Raw genomic sequence first — 20,373 nt, 5'->3', positions numbered from 1 at the left:
AGGCAGGATGAGATGAGATGACCTTAAGGAAGGTCCCTACCAGTTTTGAGAACCTATTATCTCTGCTCCCTCCTCTGTACTCTTCTAATAGTCTGTCTCAGTCATCTAGTGTTTGGATCACATTCTGCTTTACAATGTCGTTACTTAGTATAGACCTTACCTCCCTTTCTAGATGTTAAGAGTAAAAACGCCTTGGTGCTGAATGGCATTTTATGACTTAGTACTTCCATGCACCCTGTACCTCATCTGATCCTTTACAACCATGAAGATGTCTACTTCAGTCCCTTGATGCCAGAGTGTCATGTGCTGGTGACCCCAGATTCTCAAAGGATATATCTGAGAAAAGCAAGCTCTGGCAGGTCCAACCAAGCTGAGAAAAACTTCGGAGTTCTGATCTCTATGTCCAATGTCTGAGAGGCAGCCTCAACAAAGTAAATTAAACAAACATATACTAAGTGGAGTTTTTTTTTGGGGGGGGGGAAGAGGTGGAAAGGAGATGTATGAAAACAATTATGGTCCAAAGCAGAGAATGAAAAAGTGCATAACAGTACAAACTAAGTGCCTGTGAGGCCATCTGGTTATCTCTGGGAAATTCATCCTCTTGGTGCCAGTCTACAAATGTATTTTTTAACCTGGAGAATTTGTAAATTAGAATTTTGTGGTTTAACTAGGCATAATGAGGAAAATATTATTGTTATTTTTGGTGAGGAAAAACAATTTTTGTATAGTTTATCTCATTCTGAATAAAATGTGAATTTTTCTGAAACAAAAAAAGTATTTTTAGAAAAGATGCTCATTCTGTTATCTTTCTTATTAGTTATGCCTTCCAGTTGAAAATTTGGTTAATTAAGTTTTCCATCTGTGTTTTTACCTAATAACTGATAAAAAAAATTTACAAAGAGCAGTGTCAAGCACCAGGCCCTATGGCAGCAGCCAACAGAGACCTCCTTCCAGGTGGATGTCAATCTAATCATTTAATCAGTTCTGAACCCACCTCACATTTTCCCCTTTTGGCCACAAGGATATTCTTTTTTTGTGGGGGGGGGGGGGCAATTGGGGTTAAGTGACCTGCCCAGGGTTACACAGCTAGTTAAGTGTCAAGTGTTTGGTCTGAGGTCACATTTGAACTCAGGTCCTCCTGACTTCAGGGCTGGTGCTCTATCCACTGTGCCACTAGCTGTTCCTAACAAGGATATTCTGAGAGGCACTGACCGTCAGATGCTGAAACCTCTTTGCTAGAAAAAGATGAATGCAACCCAGGGGCTAGACAGGTCTACACTTCTTCCTCTTTGGAGGGCATTGGTCATTCTTTTGCCTGCTTCATTCAGCCTCAATGATCCTCATCAATTGTGGCTTTCTTTTGCTTCACCTTGAATCCCACTACCTCAAACATGGCATTATCAGAGACAGCCAATAAATCCTGTCACTGAGCATGTTATAAAATGATCTCATGTATAACAATTAAAAGGGAAGATGGACTCAAAACCCAATGGAGAAACACACTGAACTCCCAAAAGGAAGGAATTCCACTAGGGAGGTCACTTCTTGGCTGTCAGGGTCACTAGACTGTAGGAACTACAGGACTGATAGCAATTATCGAATGTTGATGAACTTGTGACCCCCTGAAGAGAAGCTACTACTCTAGACAACAGAAGGTGACTTACATTTAAAATTCCCTAGCTGGAAAAATCTCAAATTCAGTATGGATTACATATTTCCATTCTGCATTGACTCTGTGATCTCTTGGCTATGGGGTGGGTACTCCCTCTACTTGTATGGAGTGTAGCACTTCATGACTTCCCAGCCCACACAATTCTCGTCCAAGTGCTCCACAGGGGATCTGCCCTTATGTACCAGAGGTTTTCCTCCATATTTTTTAACATTTCAGAGATAACAGTGGAATGCCTGGGCTGTGATCTGCTATTCCTCAGTCTCTACACTACCAGCCCACCTCATTTTCCAGCTATACATGTCCTTGATGATGTCTGTTTATGTAAACAACATATATGTTTAGGTTACTTAAAGATTAATACCAATATGAGGCAACCTAGTGTGTTTATGTTCCTATAAAACCACTTTGTATAGAAACACTGATGGAAAATACAGAAGGAGCTAATTATAAATGACTGCATGAAAACCATTTAGAAGTGTCTCCAGTTCCCAGTGACTTGGAAAATATGATAACAGCAATTCTTCCCTACCAGTTTCCTCCTCGTGTCTACAAGGAGAGCTGAGAAGAAGCTCTTCCAGAAGTCTCTATGGAATGTTGTTCTGGTGGACCACTTCAGCCTGCTGGCTGGAAGGAGCCCTTGGACAGACTGAGCCTACAGAAATGCAAACAAACTCTGGCATCTTCCTTGCTAAACCCAAATCTTGCTTTCACTGGGAAAGAAACACTTTTGGAGAAACTATCTAGAAACGAACAAGCTAAGGAATGAAATGCAGCTTGACGCAGGCAGCATTTTGTGTCTGAGCAGGCTGAACTTACGCTGATGTGATTGCTCGGTACCGCTCCTGACCAGCTGTGTCCCAGATCTGGGCTTTTATAGTCTTCCCATCCACCTGGATGCTCCTGGTAGCAAACTCCACACCGATGGTACTCTTACTCTCCAAATTGAATTCGTTTCGAGTGAATCGTGAAAGGAGGTTGCTCTTCCCCACCCCAGAGTCACCAATCAGCACAACTGAAAAAGGAACAGAATATTCTGTAAACTTAGAATCATTTCAGGGCCTAAGTCCCTGCCTCTAAGAACAGGGTGCTTTCCACTAAACCCTATAGATTCTATTTGAAAAATGTAGCCAGGGAATTAACCAGCCACATTCTAATTGTCACCTAGGACCATCTCAGCTAGGGACCAGTGAAGCAAAATTCTTTTCCTCCCCCGAGCACAGACATCCTAGGTTAATATCACCAGCCCAAGATACCTCAGGGGTATTTTGTGAGGAGAATTAAACCAGCTGATAGATGAGAAAGGATGGTAACATGGTGAAATAAGAAACTCCTGAACAAGGAGAGCTGAACTCTGTTTCTGGCTTTACTAATTTACTGTGCAACCAACTCTGGGCAAGTTTCTTCCCTGCTCTGGGTCTGTTTCCTAACCTGTAAATATGAGGTAATAGGACTAAAGAGATATTCTCTAGCTAGGCCATTCTCTATTTTAAGGGCGTGGGAGGTAAAATGTATGTAAGGTGACTTGCAAGCCTTAAAACACTGGGTAGGTATCAGCCATGCCGCTGCTGCAGGTCCTTTCCCGAGGTTCCCTGATTCTTTCCAGTTCTGCAGGTAAGGCATAAAAAGGCATAAAATCTATGCTACCAGCACACTTGAGATTTTTGAGCACAAATACCTTGGAAAAGAATTCTTTTTCTTTAACCTAAGAATTCCATCCAGACTGCTAGCTCCTCCTGGGCCTACCCCCCATCCTTAGGTCTTCCACTACCTCATTCATAGGCATCCCCTCCCTTTCACTCAATCCCACCCTCAATACACATAGAAGAAAATAGATTCATGTATTTAAGAAGAAAAATCATCCCAAGCAGCTTCTTGAGTGAATCTCTGCAACAGGCAACATCAGGAGTGTCTCAGAAAGCAAGGCAAGTGAGTAAAACTTACTCCAGACCTTATCTAGGCAGGTTGGATTTTACTTATCTGCTTTTAAAGAACAAAATCTCCCTATGGTAGAAACAGATAGTAACAAAGAAAAACTGACATAGAATCAGAGTTTTTGAGCTGAAATGGATCGGCAGAAATATATATTCCAACTCCCGATTTTACAAAATGAGGAAAGGCCCTGAAAACGGAAGGAACTTGTCCACAGTCCAAAGTAAGTCAGTGGCAGCACCCAAACTGGCACCCCAGTCCAGGATCCTTGTGCAGTGAAGTGACCCTCTGGCATCAAACTGGTTCTTGAGGTCCAAGGTCTTGCTAAGTCAACTTGTAGGATAGAGGGGACATGAACTGATTTTTAATCAGTTTTTTAAAAATAGTACATCTAGCACAATTAATTCTGGGAATTATAAAATTCTCCCTCTCAAGTGAAATGCCATACTTTCTGCAAGTAACTAGCCTAAAAGCCCCAGGGAACACTGAGGAGGAGATCTAAGTCACCGCCCCTTATCAAATTGTTCTTCCTTGGAGCCTTTGAAAACTAGCTTTTATACATCTAGGACCCAAGCTGGGCTCAGTTTCCCTGCAGTGGCTCCTCAGAGATTTTGGGGCTGTCTCTACTCGTATCTGAAGAGCCTTGGGTGAAGTCTGGGATGCTATCAAATCCTGGTCTCACAGAATCTATCTTCAAACAAGACCACCTTCTTTTTCAATAAACTAAATGTGAAAGACATAGCAATGATGATTCTTTATTGTCTCATCTCTTGCTGCCATAGAATGGTTAGACTTAGAGTTAAAAAGAATTTCAACCCAAATGACTCCGGGAGGAGAAAGTGAGGCTGGTGGCTTTGCACAGCCCTCCCTCACTTAAATTCAATTCACTTGCATGTTATAGCATCATCTTCCTGAATTCATGGTCCTCTTTGAGAAGGAAGGACAAACAACAACAAAAACAACTTTCCCTATCCAAGAGATACTCATTTTAATATAGCCTACCTTTAATCACGTTAACCAATTCAATTTGATTGTTGTTTGATGGACCACCTACTGCACTGAAGGGTATATAAAGTATAAGTCCACCACCATAATTGTCTCTGGTCTAAGCCAAATCACCATCCTTTTATTAATAACCTGCTGGCCTTATTAATAAAATGATTAAGGGCAGCTAGGTGGCGCAGTGGATAGAGCACCAGCCCTGAAGTCAGGAGGACCTGAGTTGGAATCCGGTCTCAGACCAAACACTTGACACTTACTACTGTGTGACCCTGGGCAAGTTGCTTAACCCCAATTGCCTAAAAAAAAAAAAATAAATAAAATAAAATAAAATGATCACTCAGAAAAAAATAGAATGTCAATTTAACAGCTGTATAGAGGGATGGATTAGAGAGGGGAGAGACTTTAAGAAGGAAGAAAACAAGCATTTGTTAAGTGCCTAATATGTGTCAGGCACTGTGCTAAGCACTTTACAAATCTCACATTTGATCTTGGGAGGTGGAAGCTCTTATGATGAAATTGGGGCAAAGAGTGGTAAAGTGACTTGTCCAGTGTCATACAGCTAGGCTTTAACTGAGACTAAAATGGAATTCAGGTCTTTCTGACTCCAGGCCTGGCACCCTATTCACTGCGCCACCTAGCTGCCTCTTTAGGGTGAAGGCTATTGCAATAGTCCAGAGGGACCTCATCTCTAAGTACCTAAAGTTTTAGAGTTTCTTGGGGGCACTGAGAGGCTTAGTGACTCATAATAGTACTTCAAATCAAGAAGTACTCTTTGCTATTTACTAAATACTTATTATGAGTATGCTAACTGCTGAGAATAAAAATGCAAATGAAAATTAAGGATCCTGCCCACAAGGATCTTACATTTTAATGGGAGAAGGCAACATATAAAAGAAAGCTGAAAAAAAGGTTGAGGGAGGAGGAGAAGATGAAGGTACCCTACTACCAGGGCATGGTAGAGAAAGACCAGAGAGTTAGGAATACAGCCTGGAAAGGAATGAAGACATGGCTGGTCTGATGTCATCCTCCTTAAAATAGGGGCTCTGAGAGGAATCTGTCAATCAGAGGGAAAGGCCACAGGGCAGAGGGTATTTCTAGTGTGAGAAACCCAAGGGTGAAGCAAACTTCCAGGATGAAAAGGTTTCTGAGACATGGCATAGAAAGTCTGGAGAGTGTACACGTATTATGATCCTCATTTTACAGATGAGATAATAGAGCACAGGACCTGGCATCAGGAAAACCTTAGTTCAAATCTAGACTCAAACACTTAGTAGCTGTGTCACTTAACCTTTCTCAGCCTCAATTTCTTCATCTGTAAAGTGGGAATAATAATAGTCCCTACCTCCCATGGCTGTTGTGAGAATCAAAGGAGATATTTATAGGGTGTTTTGCAAACCTTAAAGTGCCACATAAATGTTATCTATTATAGATATTATTATTCTTGTTGACTTTCCTTGCTCAAGACCACACAGCTAAAAAGAGAGCTGAGATTCAAACTCTAAGTCTTAATTATATTGCTTGAAACCACCAATACCTCAGTCACGCATGGTTAAAACATGAGTCACCTTTGCTGGTGGCGGTCCCCACACTCCATCAGTCACAAAGTCTTTTCAATTCTACCTTCAACGGTTCTTCCCAAAGTATCATCTTCCCATTCCCACTGTAGTCACCCTACTCTAGGTCCCTCATTACCTCATTCTCGGGCCATTGCAATAAATCCCCATGGGTCTCCCTGCCTCCAGTCCACCCTGCCAGGGTAATATTCCTAACACAAGGTCTCAGCAAAATGGTACTCTACTGCCCCACTGCCTACTGAATGAAGTCCAAACTTCTTTGCCTGGCCTTCAAAACCCTCTGCAACCTGGCTCCAGTCAACATTCCCAGTTTCATCTCACACTATTTGCCTTCACATAATCTACATTAGAGCCAAACTGGACTCTTTGCCAAAGCCCTTCCACTGTACCAGCCAACATCCTATTGAAATGCATATCCTTCAAGATTCAGCTGAGCTGTTATCTCTTCCACAAAGCATTCCCCCATCCTTTGTCCTCTTCACACCTTGCCCAGAAAGGTTCTTTCCCTCCTAGAATTTCTCACTCTACTTTCTTTGTCTGTACTTTCATGCAATCATCACTTTCAAATGTCTGTTATAGCAATAATAACGGATTAAATGCCTCAGGTACATTATCAAATCTGATGCTTACAACACCCCTATAAACTTGGTGATAGTACTGATATTATCACAGAAGTTAACAAACATCAGCACCCACTATGGGCCAGGTATACATACACTTAAACCCTAATTTCACAAAGCCTTAATGAAAGGTTCAACAAAAGTGCCAACTAAAACCTTTGGGAAACTCCTGACCTGGAGCAACCCAAGTTGCAGCAGATTGTTGTTCAGATGCTGGCTTAGGGCACTGTGCAGTGGAAAAACGGAACTCATCTGCAATAGATTCATTTTGCCATACTGGGAGCCTGCCCTTCGCAAATTCTACATGCTTCCACAGTAGGCAATCCTTATGGCCAAACCCAACAACAGAAACTATAAGTACCCCCAATCACTGGAACAGCTTTGAGCTTGTTGACCCTGGTTATTATGTGATAAGAGTAATAGAGTAACATATAATAAGTCTATGGACTACCTAAGGCTAATGCAATATAGTTTTCTAAAAGATACACATATTCACACGGAATTCTTCTCTTTGGAAGTTCTATTGTTTTCTGCCTACTCTGGAAAAAGCTAAAATTAATTAGCTCAAATACTTGGGGACTAGTTAATCAATTTTCTAGTGAATACTCAGCTGAGAGTTCACCAAAAATCCTTTTAAATTTAAATTTTTTTAACAGTCTTTCTAAATTGTCTGAATCTCTCTTCTTGCTATAGTCAGGCCAGGATACTGAACTGAGCTAGAGTTACGATACTGAGGAAAGCCCATGGGATTTTTAATTAAAAAACAATGGAGTTAGAGTGTTGGCTCTGTTCTTTGTTTGCTGTGTGATGTTAGACAAATCACTTCATGTTTCTGAGCCTCAGTTTCTTCACTTCTAAAATGGAAATAATAATACTTGCCCTACCTACCTTCTGGTGAGGGTCAAATGAATCTATATAAAATGTTTTGTCAAACACTGAGTAAAAGTCATTGTCATCAGATGCCTTTGATGACTTGAGATTCTGTAGTACAAGAATCATCAGTGTGGACAAGCCTAAAGGTTCTGGTTACTGGGCTGCATTTGCATTGACCCTGGAATGCATCCTGAAGTTGCTTTTCTGATCAAATCCCTCTTAGTAACTGTTTTCTTGTGACAAGTTACTTTGTCATAAAAGTATGAAGATAAGGGGAAAAAATTCAGCAACTCAAGGCTGTACTGAGCAGCAAAGGCCTCAAAGAGAAAATATAAAGTATAGCAACCTTCTCAGAATGTGTCAGTGTGAAGCTCAGGAAAGTACTCTGGGGTGGGGGTAGGAGGGTGGGGTGCCAGTAGCTTCTACCCCAGCCTTTTCACCGATCTAGGCCAAGTCTCTTACCTCTTGTGTACCCTGCTTGAAATGAGGAGGCTGATCCAGGTGACAGCTGAAGGCCTTTCAGTCTGACATCCTCTAATACCATGTTCTCTGGCTTTCTTCAGCACACAGTGGGCCTCCCTGACATTTCCTATCTTCCAATAAATCCTAGGGGTTCTTTTCACATTACTGAGACACAGATTTCCCTTTCTATTTAACATTATGGCTAAAAGTCATTCACTCCTTCCTGTTTTGGTCCTAATTTTTATTTTTCCAGCCTAACCCATTCTATTTTAAAGAAAAAAAAAATCAGGAGGCCACTAACCCAGACAGATGGGTAGCTAGAGGAAACAGTGGAGGAAATATAGGCAGAATAATGTATAGTTACACTACTCATATGCGGAAATAACAGAAAAAGCAAGGATAGTTTTGAAATTTGGGTTTGTGAGACAGCACTATATGGTCATCTCAAGGATGAAAGAACTGAACACAGATTATTTCAGAAAAATGGGAGAGTTTAGCAGATGTCCTACATTTACACTGTTGCTGATCATCAAAGAACTGGTTAAAAAAAAAAAGGCAGACCACAATGTATCCCAAATCATCCAAGACAGAATTAGTTATAAGAACAGGTAATTTATATATGGAGCTCTATGGTTCATAAGGATTTTATAGACATTCTTTCATGATTCCCTCTAGCAAGACCTTACTGAATTGATAGACATGAGACAGTCTAGTCCAGTCCTGTTTCAGTTCCCTGGTTTATGGCCTTCAGTAAATTTCTTGGCCTCCCTCAGCCTAAGTATCTTCCCTTGGAAAACAGAGAATAATCTATCTCTTCAAGCTCTTGGGAGAGCCAAATGAGATAATCCATGTTTCCTGGTATTGTTAATAGAGGAAAGAGAGGATCAGGACATCCTGGGCTGGTGAGCACCAGGCAGCATCCCCCTACAGTTATGAGGAGGAGAGTAAGCTGAGTGATTTGCACTGATTTGTATTGATTGTAATGTACTTACATTGACTATTTACCACTATAGGGCACTGAAATACCCGTGGTCCCTTTTTTCAGAGAGAGCAAAGGATTAGACAGCAATCCATGCTCAAGTTATGGCTGAAAGATACAATGAACCCTGTCTTTTGTCCTAAAAGCTAAGGCCACCCCCACCTCCCCTCCATCCCTCCTGGGCCATTAGACAAGGACATCAAAAAGGAAGTTGAGTCAACACCAAATACTCCCAATCTCTAGATACCTAGGGATACTGCAAGATAAACCCAAGATTACCTACCAACTCTTTTTAATCCAGCCAATACAATGGAGTCATATTCCTGACTAATACTCATTGTCAATCAAGATTTGCTATTCCCTAAAACCACAACCAAAAAACCAAGTACTATACTTACTTGAGTACCTCTTAGGGATGAGGTAAGGGGGACTTGAAATCATAAGAACAAAGATTAACATTTTTTGTAGGCTTTCAAGTTTGCAAAGTGCTTTATATCTATCATCTCCTACAGATGTGTAGTATGGAAAAGACTGAAAGGAAGCATGAAGATGAAGGGCTATCACAAAAGTTAGAGTGATTACTTATTCTGCTGCTGCAGAGGAAGGTGAAGCAGAAAGCCTTTACACAATCAACACAATAAAAGACAATAACACTGAAATATTTCAGAATTCTGACCACTGCTTGATTATAAAATGTGAAGCCAGCCCACTTCCTGTCTAGGTGGTAGGCAATAGGTACAAAATGAAGCCTACACTGCCAGATCCTAGCAGTGAGGTGACTGACTTGGTTTGATTGCACTTACGTGTCATAAGGGAGGGAAAAAAATCACTGGCAGTCGCAGCAATTTTTTCAAAAAGCATTAATAAAACATTTTTTAAAAAAAGACTTGTTCTGCTACATTTCAGAGAGTAAAACTAGGAAAAAATGGGTGGAAGTTGTATAGGAAGATTCAGGCTCAAGGGAAGGAAAAATTTCCTAACAACCAAAGCTTTCCAAAATAGAAAGAGGCTGGCTGGGAGGGTAGTGAGTTTTCCCTCCCTAGAGGTTTTCAAGCACAGCCTACATGATTGGTGCAGAGAAGACTCTGGCATGAGTGGACCTGATGACTTCTGAAAGCCCTTTCAGCACAAAAACTCTGTGATTGTTCTGCTGTGCTCCCAAATGTGTAAGGAAGGTGGGGAGGGTTATAAACCAGATGACTAGTCAATTACTGACAACAATGCCTTTGACTAAAGTGTAGCTTCTAAGGTTTAGCAACCTGACCTCACCTGAAGCTCTTAGCCTTCCTGTTTGGGTTAAGAAATAAAAAATAAAACCCATCAGCTACCAAGACAACACTTTCCATCTAGGCTTTCACATTATAAATGGATGAGGAGTCAGACCTGTCTGTCTGTCATGAGACCTGTCTGATACTAAGTTATCATGTGGACTTAGGCAAATAACTTTCCCATTCTGGGCTTCGCCACCTATAAAATGAAATGGTTGGACTGGTTAAAGTCCCTCCCACTCAAAGACTGGGCTTCCCTGATCACCTTAGCTTATCCTTCCCAGCTTCATATCACTGCAAGCTGTGATAAGATGCCCTTCCTGACCTTCATCTGAAGTACTCATTGAAATGTTGAACAAGGCAGGGACAGGGACAGAAATCTGTGACTCTCTACTAAGACCACAAGGCCCTCATGTTAACTGCCAAAAGTTTTGCTGACACTTAAGTTTATTCCATTCAAAGACAGGTGAGTGAAAGATTAAACAACTGGAAAGTTACTAGCTCTGGCACTGAAGGCAGCTTCCTGTCTTCTCCCTTCTCCTGCTCCACTCTGTGTTCCATGTCCTTGTGAACACACTTCTAGATCATATTCTCCTGCTACTTTTTCCAAACTGTGGCACTTTCCTTGACCATACTGCCAAAGACTGCCTTGGGGCCCCATCAATTATGGAGCCACGCTTTGGGTAAATAGTGGTAATTTGCAACGGGGCAGCTAGAAGGAAGGCCTGGTATACAAGCCATATCCAATGCTAAGACTGAAGCATAGCCTTCTCTAAACATACACTTGTCAGTTGTAAGACAAACAATCCCTCGTGTTGGGAAAATAATGCCCCATTAAGGCTCTGGGTACCACAGTCTCTTTTCAAACAGGACTAAGGCCCCACTGGCCAGGAAGCCAATCTCTACTGGAAATGGCTACTATGTTTTGGGGTCATGTAGGCAATACTAGTCAGAAAAAATAACTCCTAGTAGTTCAGAAAGAAATGTGGTTTCCCAGATGCCCAATATCCTCAATGCTCTCTACCAAAGTTGATCCAAGATGCACCACACCTGGATTGGGTATTAACAGCACTCCTGTCTGGCATCTGGGGTAACAGAACAAGCAATATTCACCAAACTGCTGAAAGAGCAATGAGACCAGGAATGATTCTTTCTTCTTTCTCCTGGATATCAGCAGAGAAAACCTGGCTAAGTAAGGGCCCTATACAGCCACATCACACTGCCCAAGGGAAAAGAAACTGCCCTGGCCTGGTTGCTGAATGTTCCAGGGGCAATGAAGGAACAGATATTCAGGGACTTAGGGGTTAGGGAAAAGGTACGATCTGCTGGAGAAATGATTAAGACAAGCCACAAGAAGCTCGTAATGTGAAAGGACTTCCTCCAGTGATTCAAGTGGCTTCACTCAAGACTCAGCTCAAATCCTACCTTCTTCAAGGAGCTTTTCCCATCCTCCCCCCACTCCCCCCATGATTATTTCTAATTTATCCTGTATATATTTTGTATGTACGTAGTTGTTTGCATGTTGTCTCCTCCATTTGTTCAAATGTGACTTCCCTAAAGGGAAAGACTGATGTTTTTTACCTTTCTCAGTATCACAAGCACTTAGCACAGTATCTGGCACAGAGTAAACACTTAATAAATGCTTGTTAACTCAATCTGAAGTTCAACCCATTCTCTTAAGTTCTATAACAAACAGGACCAGGAATAGGCATCTTTGGAAGCTGCCTAGACCCCAACCCTGTACTTACTAGGCACTTATCACATGTTTGTTGAATTAAACTAATGAAAATGATCAAAAAATTGTAAAGCACTTAGCCCGATATCTGACACATAGTATGTGCTATATAAATGTTAGTAATTATTATCATCAATAAACTGACTTGGATATGCTGGAGGCATGAGAGAAAGGCAGAAGATAAGGACACTTTCTAAGACTTTTAAAAAATGTACTTATTTTTAATGCTAGAAAATTCTACTTTCCAAGGCAGGAACATACATGCTTTGTGAATAAGTGTCCTCCATTGAAGGCCTTTCCTCCTCTGCTGCTTTGGAAGGTGACCATGGGTTCTCTCAAAGGTTATGCCATCAAAGCAGGAGCTGAGAAGGCTTCCCAACAAATGAGCCCTGGGATAGACTAGGTTTCTGTTATCTGAGGACTTCTTTCACTTGTGTGCACGTCGGCACTACAGGGCTGGCCAACAGGTGAGGAAAATTTTCCACCACAGTAACTCACAAAAAACTATCTTCTAAAGTATGGAGAGATAGCAATCTTCGACATGGGTGTATCCCCTCACCCCAAAAGTCTGGAAAAAGTGCCATCAGCCAAGCTCCAGGTTAGAGGGATGGCTCCAAGGAGGCTGAGCCAGACCTACCCCTTACAATCCCCTACTTCAGGGACTGGGGGCTTCACACAGCCACACAATCCCCAAACCTCAGACTTGGGAAGGCCCCTTTGGTCACATCTTGTCTTCCTTAGCTTTTTTCTCCACCAACTTCAGTTTGTGACAACTTTCTTACAGGATCATGCCTTGCTTGGTAGCCATCCTGTTTACCTATCCTTGCTTCCATCATGTCTTTTTAAAAACTTTAAGTACGCTGACCGAGTTCTACCTTCAACCATATCAGAATCACTTTAAACACCACATCCTGGTCCTATCCCCATCCCCCTCATCAGAGCTGGTTTCTCTTTGGGTGTTTGTTCCTGAGAGTTTTCCATCGCTCCTGGGAATAACTAGCCCTATGAAATTTTGGTTCATGTGACCTTATCTATCCTCCCTCTGGACTCTTTGAAATATGCTCACCTAAGTTCCACAGTGCCTCTCTCCACTTCTTTGCAGAAGGAACGTGTCTATAGGTATGGAAGGGTGCATATAATGTCTTTTTTTTTTCCATTGTATTGATTGGTTTTGCTGACTTTTTTTTTCTGCTTCCTTGTTATAACAGGGAAGAAACCTCTACCAAAGTTGATCCAAGATGTGCCACATCTGGATTGGGTATTAACAGCACTCCTGTTGGCATCTGGGGTCACAGAACAAGCAATATTCACCAAACTGCGAAAGAGCAATGAGGCCAGGAATGTTTTTTTCTTCTTTCTTCTAGGTCTCAGCAGAGAAAACCGGGCTAAGTAAGGGTCCTGTTCAGCCACATCACACTGCCTAAGGGAAAAGAAACTGCCCCAAAAGATATTTTAAAACTCCCAAAATGTAGGATGCAGATCAGACCAACCCTAGTTTTCACCTCCTCTCTCTCTTTTTTTTGGGGGGGGTGAGGCAATTGGGGTTAAGTGACTTGCCCAAGGTCACACAGATATAGTAAGTATCAAGTGTTCGATTTTTTTTTTTTTTTGGTTAGGTAGTCAGGGTTAAGTGACTTGCCAGGGTCACACAGCTAGTAAGTGTCAAGTGTCTGAGGTCAGACACAAGAGTCATATTTGAACTCAGGTCCTCTTGACTCCAAAGCTGGAGCTCTATCCACCTTTCACCTCCCTCTCTCCATGTGTTCTTAGATGGAGCAGTCACTTCCTTCCCCCCCCCCCCCCAAAAAAATTTCATCATTTTTACAACAGCAACTAGGTTCTTTCCCCTTAGTGAGAATCAGACCCAGAATAAACCCTTACTGGTTTTTTGCCTTTTTGAAGGATGAAATTAACATCAAGACTAGCCGATAAATTATTAGTTGCTCTCCTTTTGAGAGCACTATAATCAATATCCAGATAAAAATTCCTCCTCTAATTCCTGGATTTGCTTATGTGAATATAGCTTATAAAATATATCTTATATAATACTACTACTACACACACCTTTTTTACCTATCTTCTGTCTTTAGAATAAGGTAAACCCTTGTAGGGCTATATTGCGATCATGTCTCATCCCACCAAATAAGTGATACCGAGGAGGTCAAATCTATTTCCTTGTGTTAAGCTCTCTAGTGCATCTAGTTAGTCACTCATACTTTTGGCAAAAGGTTAGCATCTTCAAGCCTTACTCAAGAGTCTGCATAAAAATATGAATATCTAAAAATCAATCCCCACCTAAAGCCTTAAGCAGATCACTACTCTATGTGCTTCAATTTCTCCACCTGTAAAACTCCTAAGGGTGCTCACAATTCTAACATTTTAAAGCTTTAATCTAAGTCTTTATGAGAATACTTCAGATAGCTTCTCTTTTAAGAGGTAAAATCACATTCATATTTTCGATGGAGAAGGTAGAGCTGCAATTTAAGAATCTTGCCAAAAGACTCAAATGTATTATCTCCACAGCCCCAGCCCTGCTAAACCTGTCTAGATTACCCTTGTTCACAGTAATCATGCTCTTGGGAATCCCTAGCTTCCTTCAAGACATAGGTCAGGTGCCCACTACTACCTGCACAGAACTCTTCCTGATTCTCCCAAATCTTTAGTGCTTTTTCTTCTTAGTACTCTTGCTTTTTTGAAATTTGTATTAAAGTTTGCACAAAACTTTGTATTTCGTATTTACTGATCTACATACATGTTGTATTGCCTCCCTGACCCAAATCTTCCCACCCTAATAAATTAGAAGTTCCTTGAGGGCAGAGATTGTTTTTTTTCTTTTTTTTTTGGTCATTATAGCTCCAGCACCCTGCACCATACCTAGAACACACAGGCACCTCATAAATGTCTTTTGAATTGAAATTCTATTGCACTGTCAACGTCACACAGTATATCTGCATTTACTAATGATTATCTTCAATCTGTCAGGAAATTAATTTTTAATAATCTACCAAGACACACAAAGAACTCTATCAAGAGATATACAAATGGGGGTGGGTTGTTGGGGTGGATACAAAGCAACACAAGACATGATCCCAGCCCTAAAGTTGCTGGCAATGTTATATTCTCCTGCCCCAAAAAGTTCCTTGCATAGTAGTGGGAAGGGGGAGATATAAAGCCAGGTAGTTGTTGAAGGGGGTGAAGCAGAGGTCCCCAAGTTACATAGATTTTTTAAAAATATATTTTTTTTATTCAGAATTTAACAAACCCCAAATGAAACAAGCATTTCCATATCCACTGTGGAACAGGAGAGGGTTGTATGTAGACCTGAAAACGACTATTACATAAAGCTTGCTTTTCTTTTTTAAGTACATAACAACTTTGTATAACTTTAAAAGTTGTCCTGTGATTCCTTCTGCTCTCTTCTCATTTGGCGGATAAAGGTGGGTGGGAGGAGACCTTATTCCTAACTTTCCTTTCCTTACCACCTCCCCCAATCAGAAAGTTAAGAGAAATAAAAAACAAATATGCACAGTCAAGCAAAACAACTGCCAGAGACTTTCCACTCATTTGAATTTCCCTTAATTTTAATCTAAAAAAATCAGATTTGACTTTTAACTGCAATCCAGCTATTAAAAGAATAGTAAGACTACAAAACAGAATAAAAACAAAGTCAGATAATTCAGAAAACTATAACCAAGTAGCACCTGACCAACAGGAGACTCCAAGTACAACATGAGTAAGAGAGATGGTCTATTACTTCTGGTACATCCTGTCATACTTGCTCTCACCTCTCAAGAATTAAAAAAAAAAAAAGTTTTTCATTTTCAGATGTGCTAGAGGTGATTTCTGCGATATTGTAGTTTTCTGGTCTAGTAAAAAAAAGGTCATATTTGTATAGTACTTAAGAGGCTTTATAATCTCCTTTGATCCTTCGTAATAACCATGCCAAATAGTGCAAATGTTATTATGTCCATTTTACAGTTGGGGAAATTTAGGCTCAAAGGTTAAGTGATTTGCCAAATATCACACAACTATCATACCCAAAAGCTTTAACCCTAACCTTTTTTTTTTTTAAACCCTAACCTTTTAATTGCAGTACTCTTTCCATAGCACACTCTCTCTAATAAAAGTGCCAATAGGCCCACTTTTCAAAAAGCACAAAGGGAAGAATTGCTTAATGACATCCAAACTATCACTGCCCCTCTGAGATTTAAATTTCAGAGCTATCTGCATTTTGCCCCTCACCCTTGGGGCCCTAAAGAGCCCAGACCCAACTTCACACCATCCTCCCTGGCAGCCTAGCCCTAACCCTCATGGTCATCCTCAATTCCCCCTATATACCCACTCCACTGCCAAAGCTTCTCATTACTACCTTTACAATGTCTTCCCTATCAGCCCCCTTCTTTACTTACAGTCACAACCCTATTTCAAAGTCTTTATCATCTCTTAACTGGACTATTCCAATAACCTTCTACCTGGTTCCTTTACCTCAAGTTCCTCCCACTCTAATATATCCTCCACTGAGCTACTAAGGTTATAAAGTCCTCTGCCTGGCATTTGTATCTGTTCACAACCTGGTCCCTTACTCTGAGCCCTATCTTCTTATGCTTTCCTCTCCTCCAAGCATCCTACAATCCAGCTACACTAGCCCATTTGCACTTAATCAAACATGACTCCCTGTCCCTTTCTACTGGCTATCAGCCATGCCTGTAATGCTCTATCTTCTCACTTCTGCCTCTGAGTTTTCTGGGCTTCCTCCAATATGCAGCTCAAACCCTGCCACCTCCTGCAGGCCTTTCCCGATCCTCTCAGCTGCCATTGTCTTCCCCTCTCACATCACCTACCATCTACTAAGCAGATAGCTTGAACGTGCCTCTGTTACAGGCATATTGTCTCTCCTACTAGAATACTCCTCAAGGGCAGGGACTGCTTTTGCTTTTCTTCGTATCCTTTGGAGCCTAGCACAGTGCCTGGAACATAGTAAGTGCTTAAAAAAATGCTTGTTAGACTGCTTTGTTGACTAAAAAGCATACCACATTGCTTTTCATCACTGACAGCTGTTTCTGACATAATGAATATACTCCTTTTGGGGGGGAGGAGGGCAGAAGGCTTGAATAACTGGGATCCATGAAAGCCAAGGGACATACAGAAGGAAGGCTGAAGACAGTGGATGTGTAGACCCTACAACTCAGGAAAGCAATCTTTGGCATGGACGCAAATAAAAACCAGGTACCCGAAATCAGGGCTGAGCAGGGCAGGGCTTGTTTTGTAGTAGCTCACATACAGGGTGTTTCAAAAGTCTTAGTGCAGTTTTAAACTGTTAAAGCCTAATACTTTTGGACATCCTGCATACTAAGTGCATGGCAACATATATTGAGTATTTCAGTTACTATAGCACAGAAATTTAGAAGTGTGCAATCAAATTCTTTTTAAAAACATTTCTAAATCATTGTTACTGAGAAAATTTGGGGGAAATCAGACTAATTTCTTTTCTAAAATGTTTCATGTGAACTCTGGCAAGTACAGATTACTTTAAAAGATTCTTATAAATAAATGGCTTTAAAAAAATATTTAAGTAACTAACATTTCAGTACTATGAAACAGAAGGATTTCCTGAGTAGTGCTTCTCAAGTCAGCTGTGAAAAATGAGCCCTTTCCATCTAGGGTCTCTAGGAGTTTGAGCAATAAAGACAATGTTGAAAAAGTAGAGAGATGGTGGGGTGGAGAGCAGAGGAGGTATGACTTAAGCAAAGGAGCAGAGGCTGAGAGGATCTGTAGTTCAGGTAGACCACGGTGAACAAGGACTAATATAGTGGTCGACCAGTCCTAGGCACAAGAAAAAGAAATCACATCTTGGATTTAACTTGCAGAGTCTCAGATGAAAGAAAAACCAGGGAACAAGTATTTTGAAACACAAACAGTCCAAGGTACTGGACCCTGGGATAAGAAAAGTAGAAATTTTCCATGTCTACCTAGTACTTTTTTGCTGGGACCCTTGGGCACTTCCAGGCTACCCTGCTGGCTACTCAATGGTAAGAACCTCATTTTAGGAGGTCTAAAGCCTAGCCCTCTGGCTTCAGGAAAGGAAGCTTGCTGGGGTTCCTCCCCTTCAGATCAGTCAGAATCAGCACCTCCATCTCCAGGTCAAGGAGTTCTGAGTATATCTGAGATGTAAAGGTAATGAGGGAAGGATCTCAGTTAATTTGGGAATCCCTCACTCTAATCCCCTTGATTCTTTTGGCTCAGAGAAGTTCGTCTTTTATCTAGAGTACAAGGTTGCCCAGACATCCCTCTCCAGGAGCAAAGTCCTGTATACCAACACCGGATAAGTCCCATTACATGGGACATATATAAATCACTCCACATTTCCTTTACCTTCAGCCCTAACGCTCTCTTTCCATCCTGTGAACCTTAGTCCTCTGCCTTTCCCATATCTGATACAATCGCTCCTCTTAAATGAGTTCCTCCTCCATTCAACCTGCCTGGCCCAATCTCCAATCCTCTTTTCTATCCATACTCCATTCAAGTCTCTGCTATCCTTTCCCCATCTCTTTCCCTTCCCCTCTACTGCTCCCTGCCTCTCTCCATTCTCTAATTTTTTCTCCCTCTCCCCCCATTTTCCTTCCAGGATATCCTCTCTATTCCCTCCCCTCAACATCTGGTCCTGCTCCCCAGTATCTCCTCCCTTCACTCTTTCTCCTTTCTGGATCCTCAAGAGTCTTCTCCAATGGCCCCAACCCACCATCCCCTACCCATTTGCTTGTTTTTCCTCCTTGGTCTCCCCGGCGCTTAGCACAGTGTCTTTCACGTAGCAGGGACTTAACTGGCCTAGGAAGCCAGGCTGGAGAAGGCAGGAGCTAAGAGTCCAGTCAATAAGATGTGCCCGGACTCAGCCCGTCTTGTCTCCGGAGTCTCTTCCTGGCCAAGAGTCGCCTTCCTGAACATCTTACACAGCTCTTCCTTACCCCCGGTCTTCTTCCTCCTTCTCGCGTCCTCGAAGCCCCCCTCCCAGGGCCCCACCAAGCCTTCCGACCCCTATCCACACTCTTTTCGGCTCCCAGGTCCCCGCCCCCTTTCTTCCCAGGCTCCTTCTCGAGTTAAGGACCATCTCCACGGTTCCCAGCCAGGTGTCATACCTACCGCGCCCCGCCCCCCGTCTCCTTTTCAGAAGGCACCAGCCCCCTCCCCACTAATCGCAGTCCAACCCTCCCCCCACCTTCCAGTCCGGGCCCCGCAATCCCTTGTTCAGTAACCCCGAGGGCTCAATGCAGCCGCCCCCTCCGGGCCCGGCACCCCGGGTCAGCTCCCCTTCGGCCTCGGCCCCGGTCCAGGCCTCGGCTTCGGTTCCGCCGCCCCCGCCAGGGCCTCCGGGGTCCCCTTCCAGCCGGGCCGAGAGCGACGCTGGGACTGAGGCCCCCGGTGGCGCCGGAGTCCCACTCTTCGAAGGGCCCGCCCTCCTACTCAGCCCTCCCCGCCTCAGCCCTGGGCACCTTTGAACAGGTAGTCGTACTCGTCGTCCCGGGTCCCCATTGTTTCGGCTCTTCCGGCGGGATCGTGCCCGTCTCCGCAGCCCCACCACAAACACCCGACTGGGGGGCGGAGCCCAGCCAGCCGCCGAACGACAGTTCCGCCGGCCTATCGGTCGCGGGGCGGGGGCGCGATTGACACCGCGGTTGCCCTATCAGAACCAGCGATCAATGTGGGATCAACCCACTGCTCCCACCTACCGCGGGCCTGAAACCGACGGAAGGGGAGGGGAGGGGCTTCCTGAAGTGACAGCGATATTAACCTATAGGAGACGGGCACAAGAGTCGGGAGGTAGACTCGAGGAACGGAAGGAAACTGATGGTCCGCTAAGCTAATGAAAGGCAGGAGACCGAAAGGTTTATGGGAGGAAAGGGGCGTAGGCTGGGGAAGGGCTGAGACTGGAAGGGGAGGAGCCTGGAAACGGGAAATGACCTATTAGGTCTGAGAACTGAAAGGGGGCAACGTTGCCGTGACGTCACTCGCAAGGCACAGGTCCTTCCTCTAGGAGTACTTTGACGTCACTAATTCAGGGAGACGGAAAAGACTTGCAGACTACTACCTCTGAGTCGCTATGGCCACCGTGACAGCTGAGCATCCCCTCAGAGACCACCCATCACCCTCCTGCCGACCGCCACCTCACAGTCTCACTAGCCACCATACTGATGACCCCTTCCTAGACCACTGCATCCCCTCACTACCGAACGTCATTTCAGGGACACACTGGTTACCCCTCTG

General features: G+C 42.9%; 1 protein-coding gene across 1 annotated transcript in view; it reads right to left on the bottom strand.

Moving 5' to 3' along the window:
• The window catches only part of RAB11B (RAB11B, member RAS oncogene family), a 36,790-nt gene extending 17,078 nt beyond the window's left edge, over positions 1-19,712 (bottom strand). The window contains exons 1-2 of the mRNA XM_027844117.1: positions 19,602-19,712; positions 2,489-2,684 (exon numbers count right to left, since the gene is read on the bottom strand). Coding sequence (XP_027699918.1) covers positions 2,489-2,684; positions 19,602-19,641 — 236 coding nt within the window. The 5' untranslated portion in view covers positions 19,642-19,712. The remainder of the gene's footprint in view (positions 1-2,488; positions 2,685-19,601) is intronic.
• Positions 19,713-20,373: the final 661 nt, after the last annotated feature.

Source organism: Vombatus ursinus, unplaced genomic scaffold, assembly GCF_900497805.2.
Source record: "Vombatus ursinus unplaced genomic scaffold, bare-nosed wombat genome assembly UNPS02014935.1, whole genome shotgun sequence".
Lineage (NCBI taxonomy): Eukaryota > Metazoa > Chordata > Mammalia > Diprotodontia > Vombatidae > Vombatus > Vombatus ursinus.
This window is presented reverse-complemented; position numbering and strand designations above follow the sequence as displayed.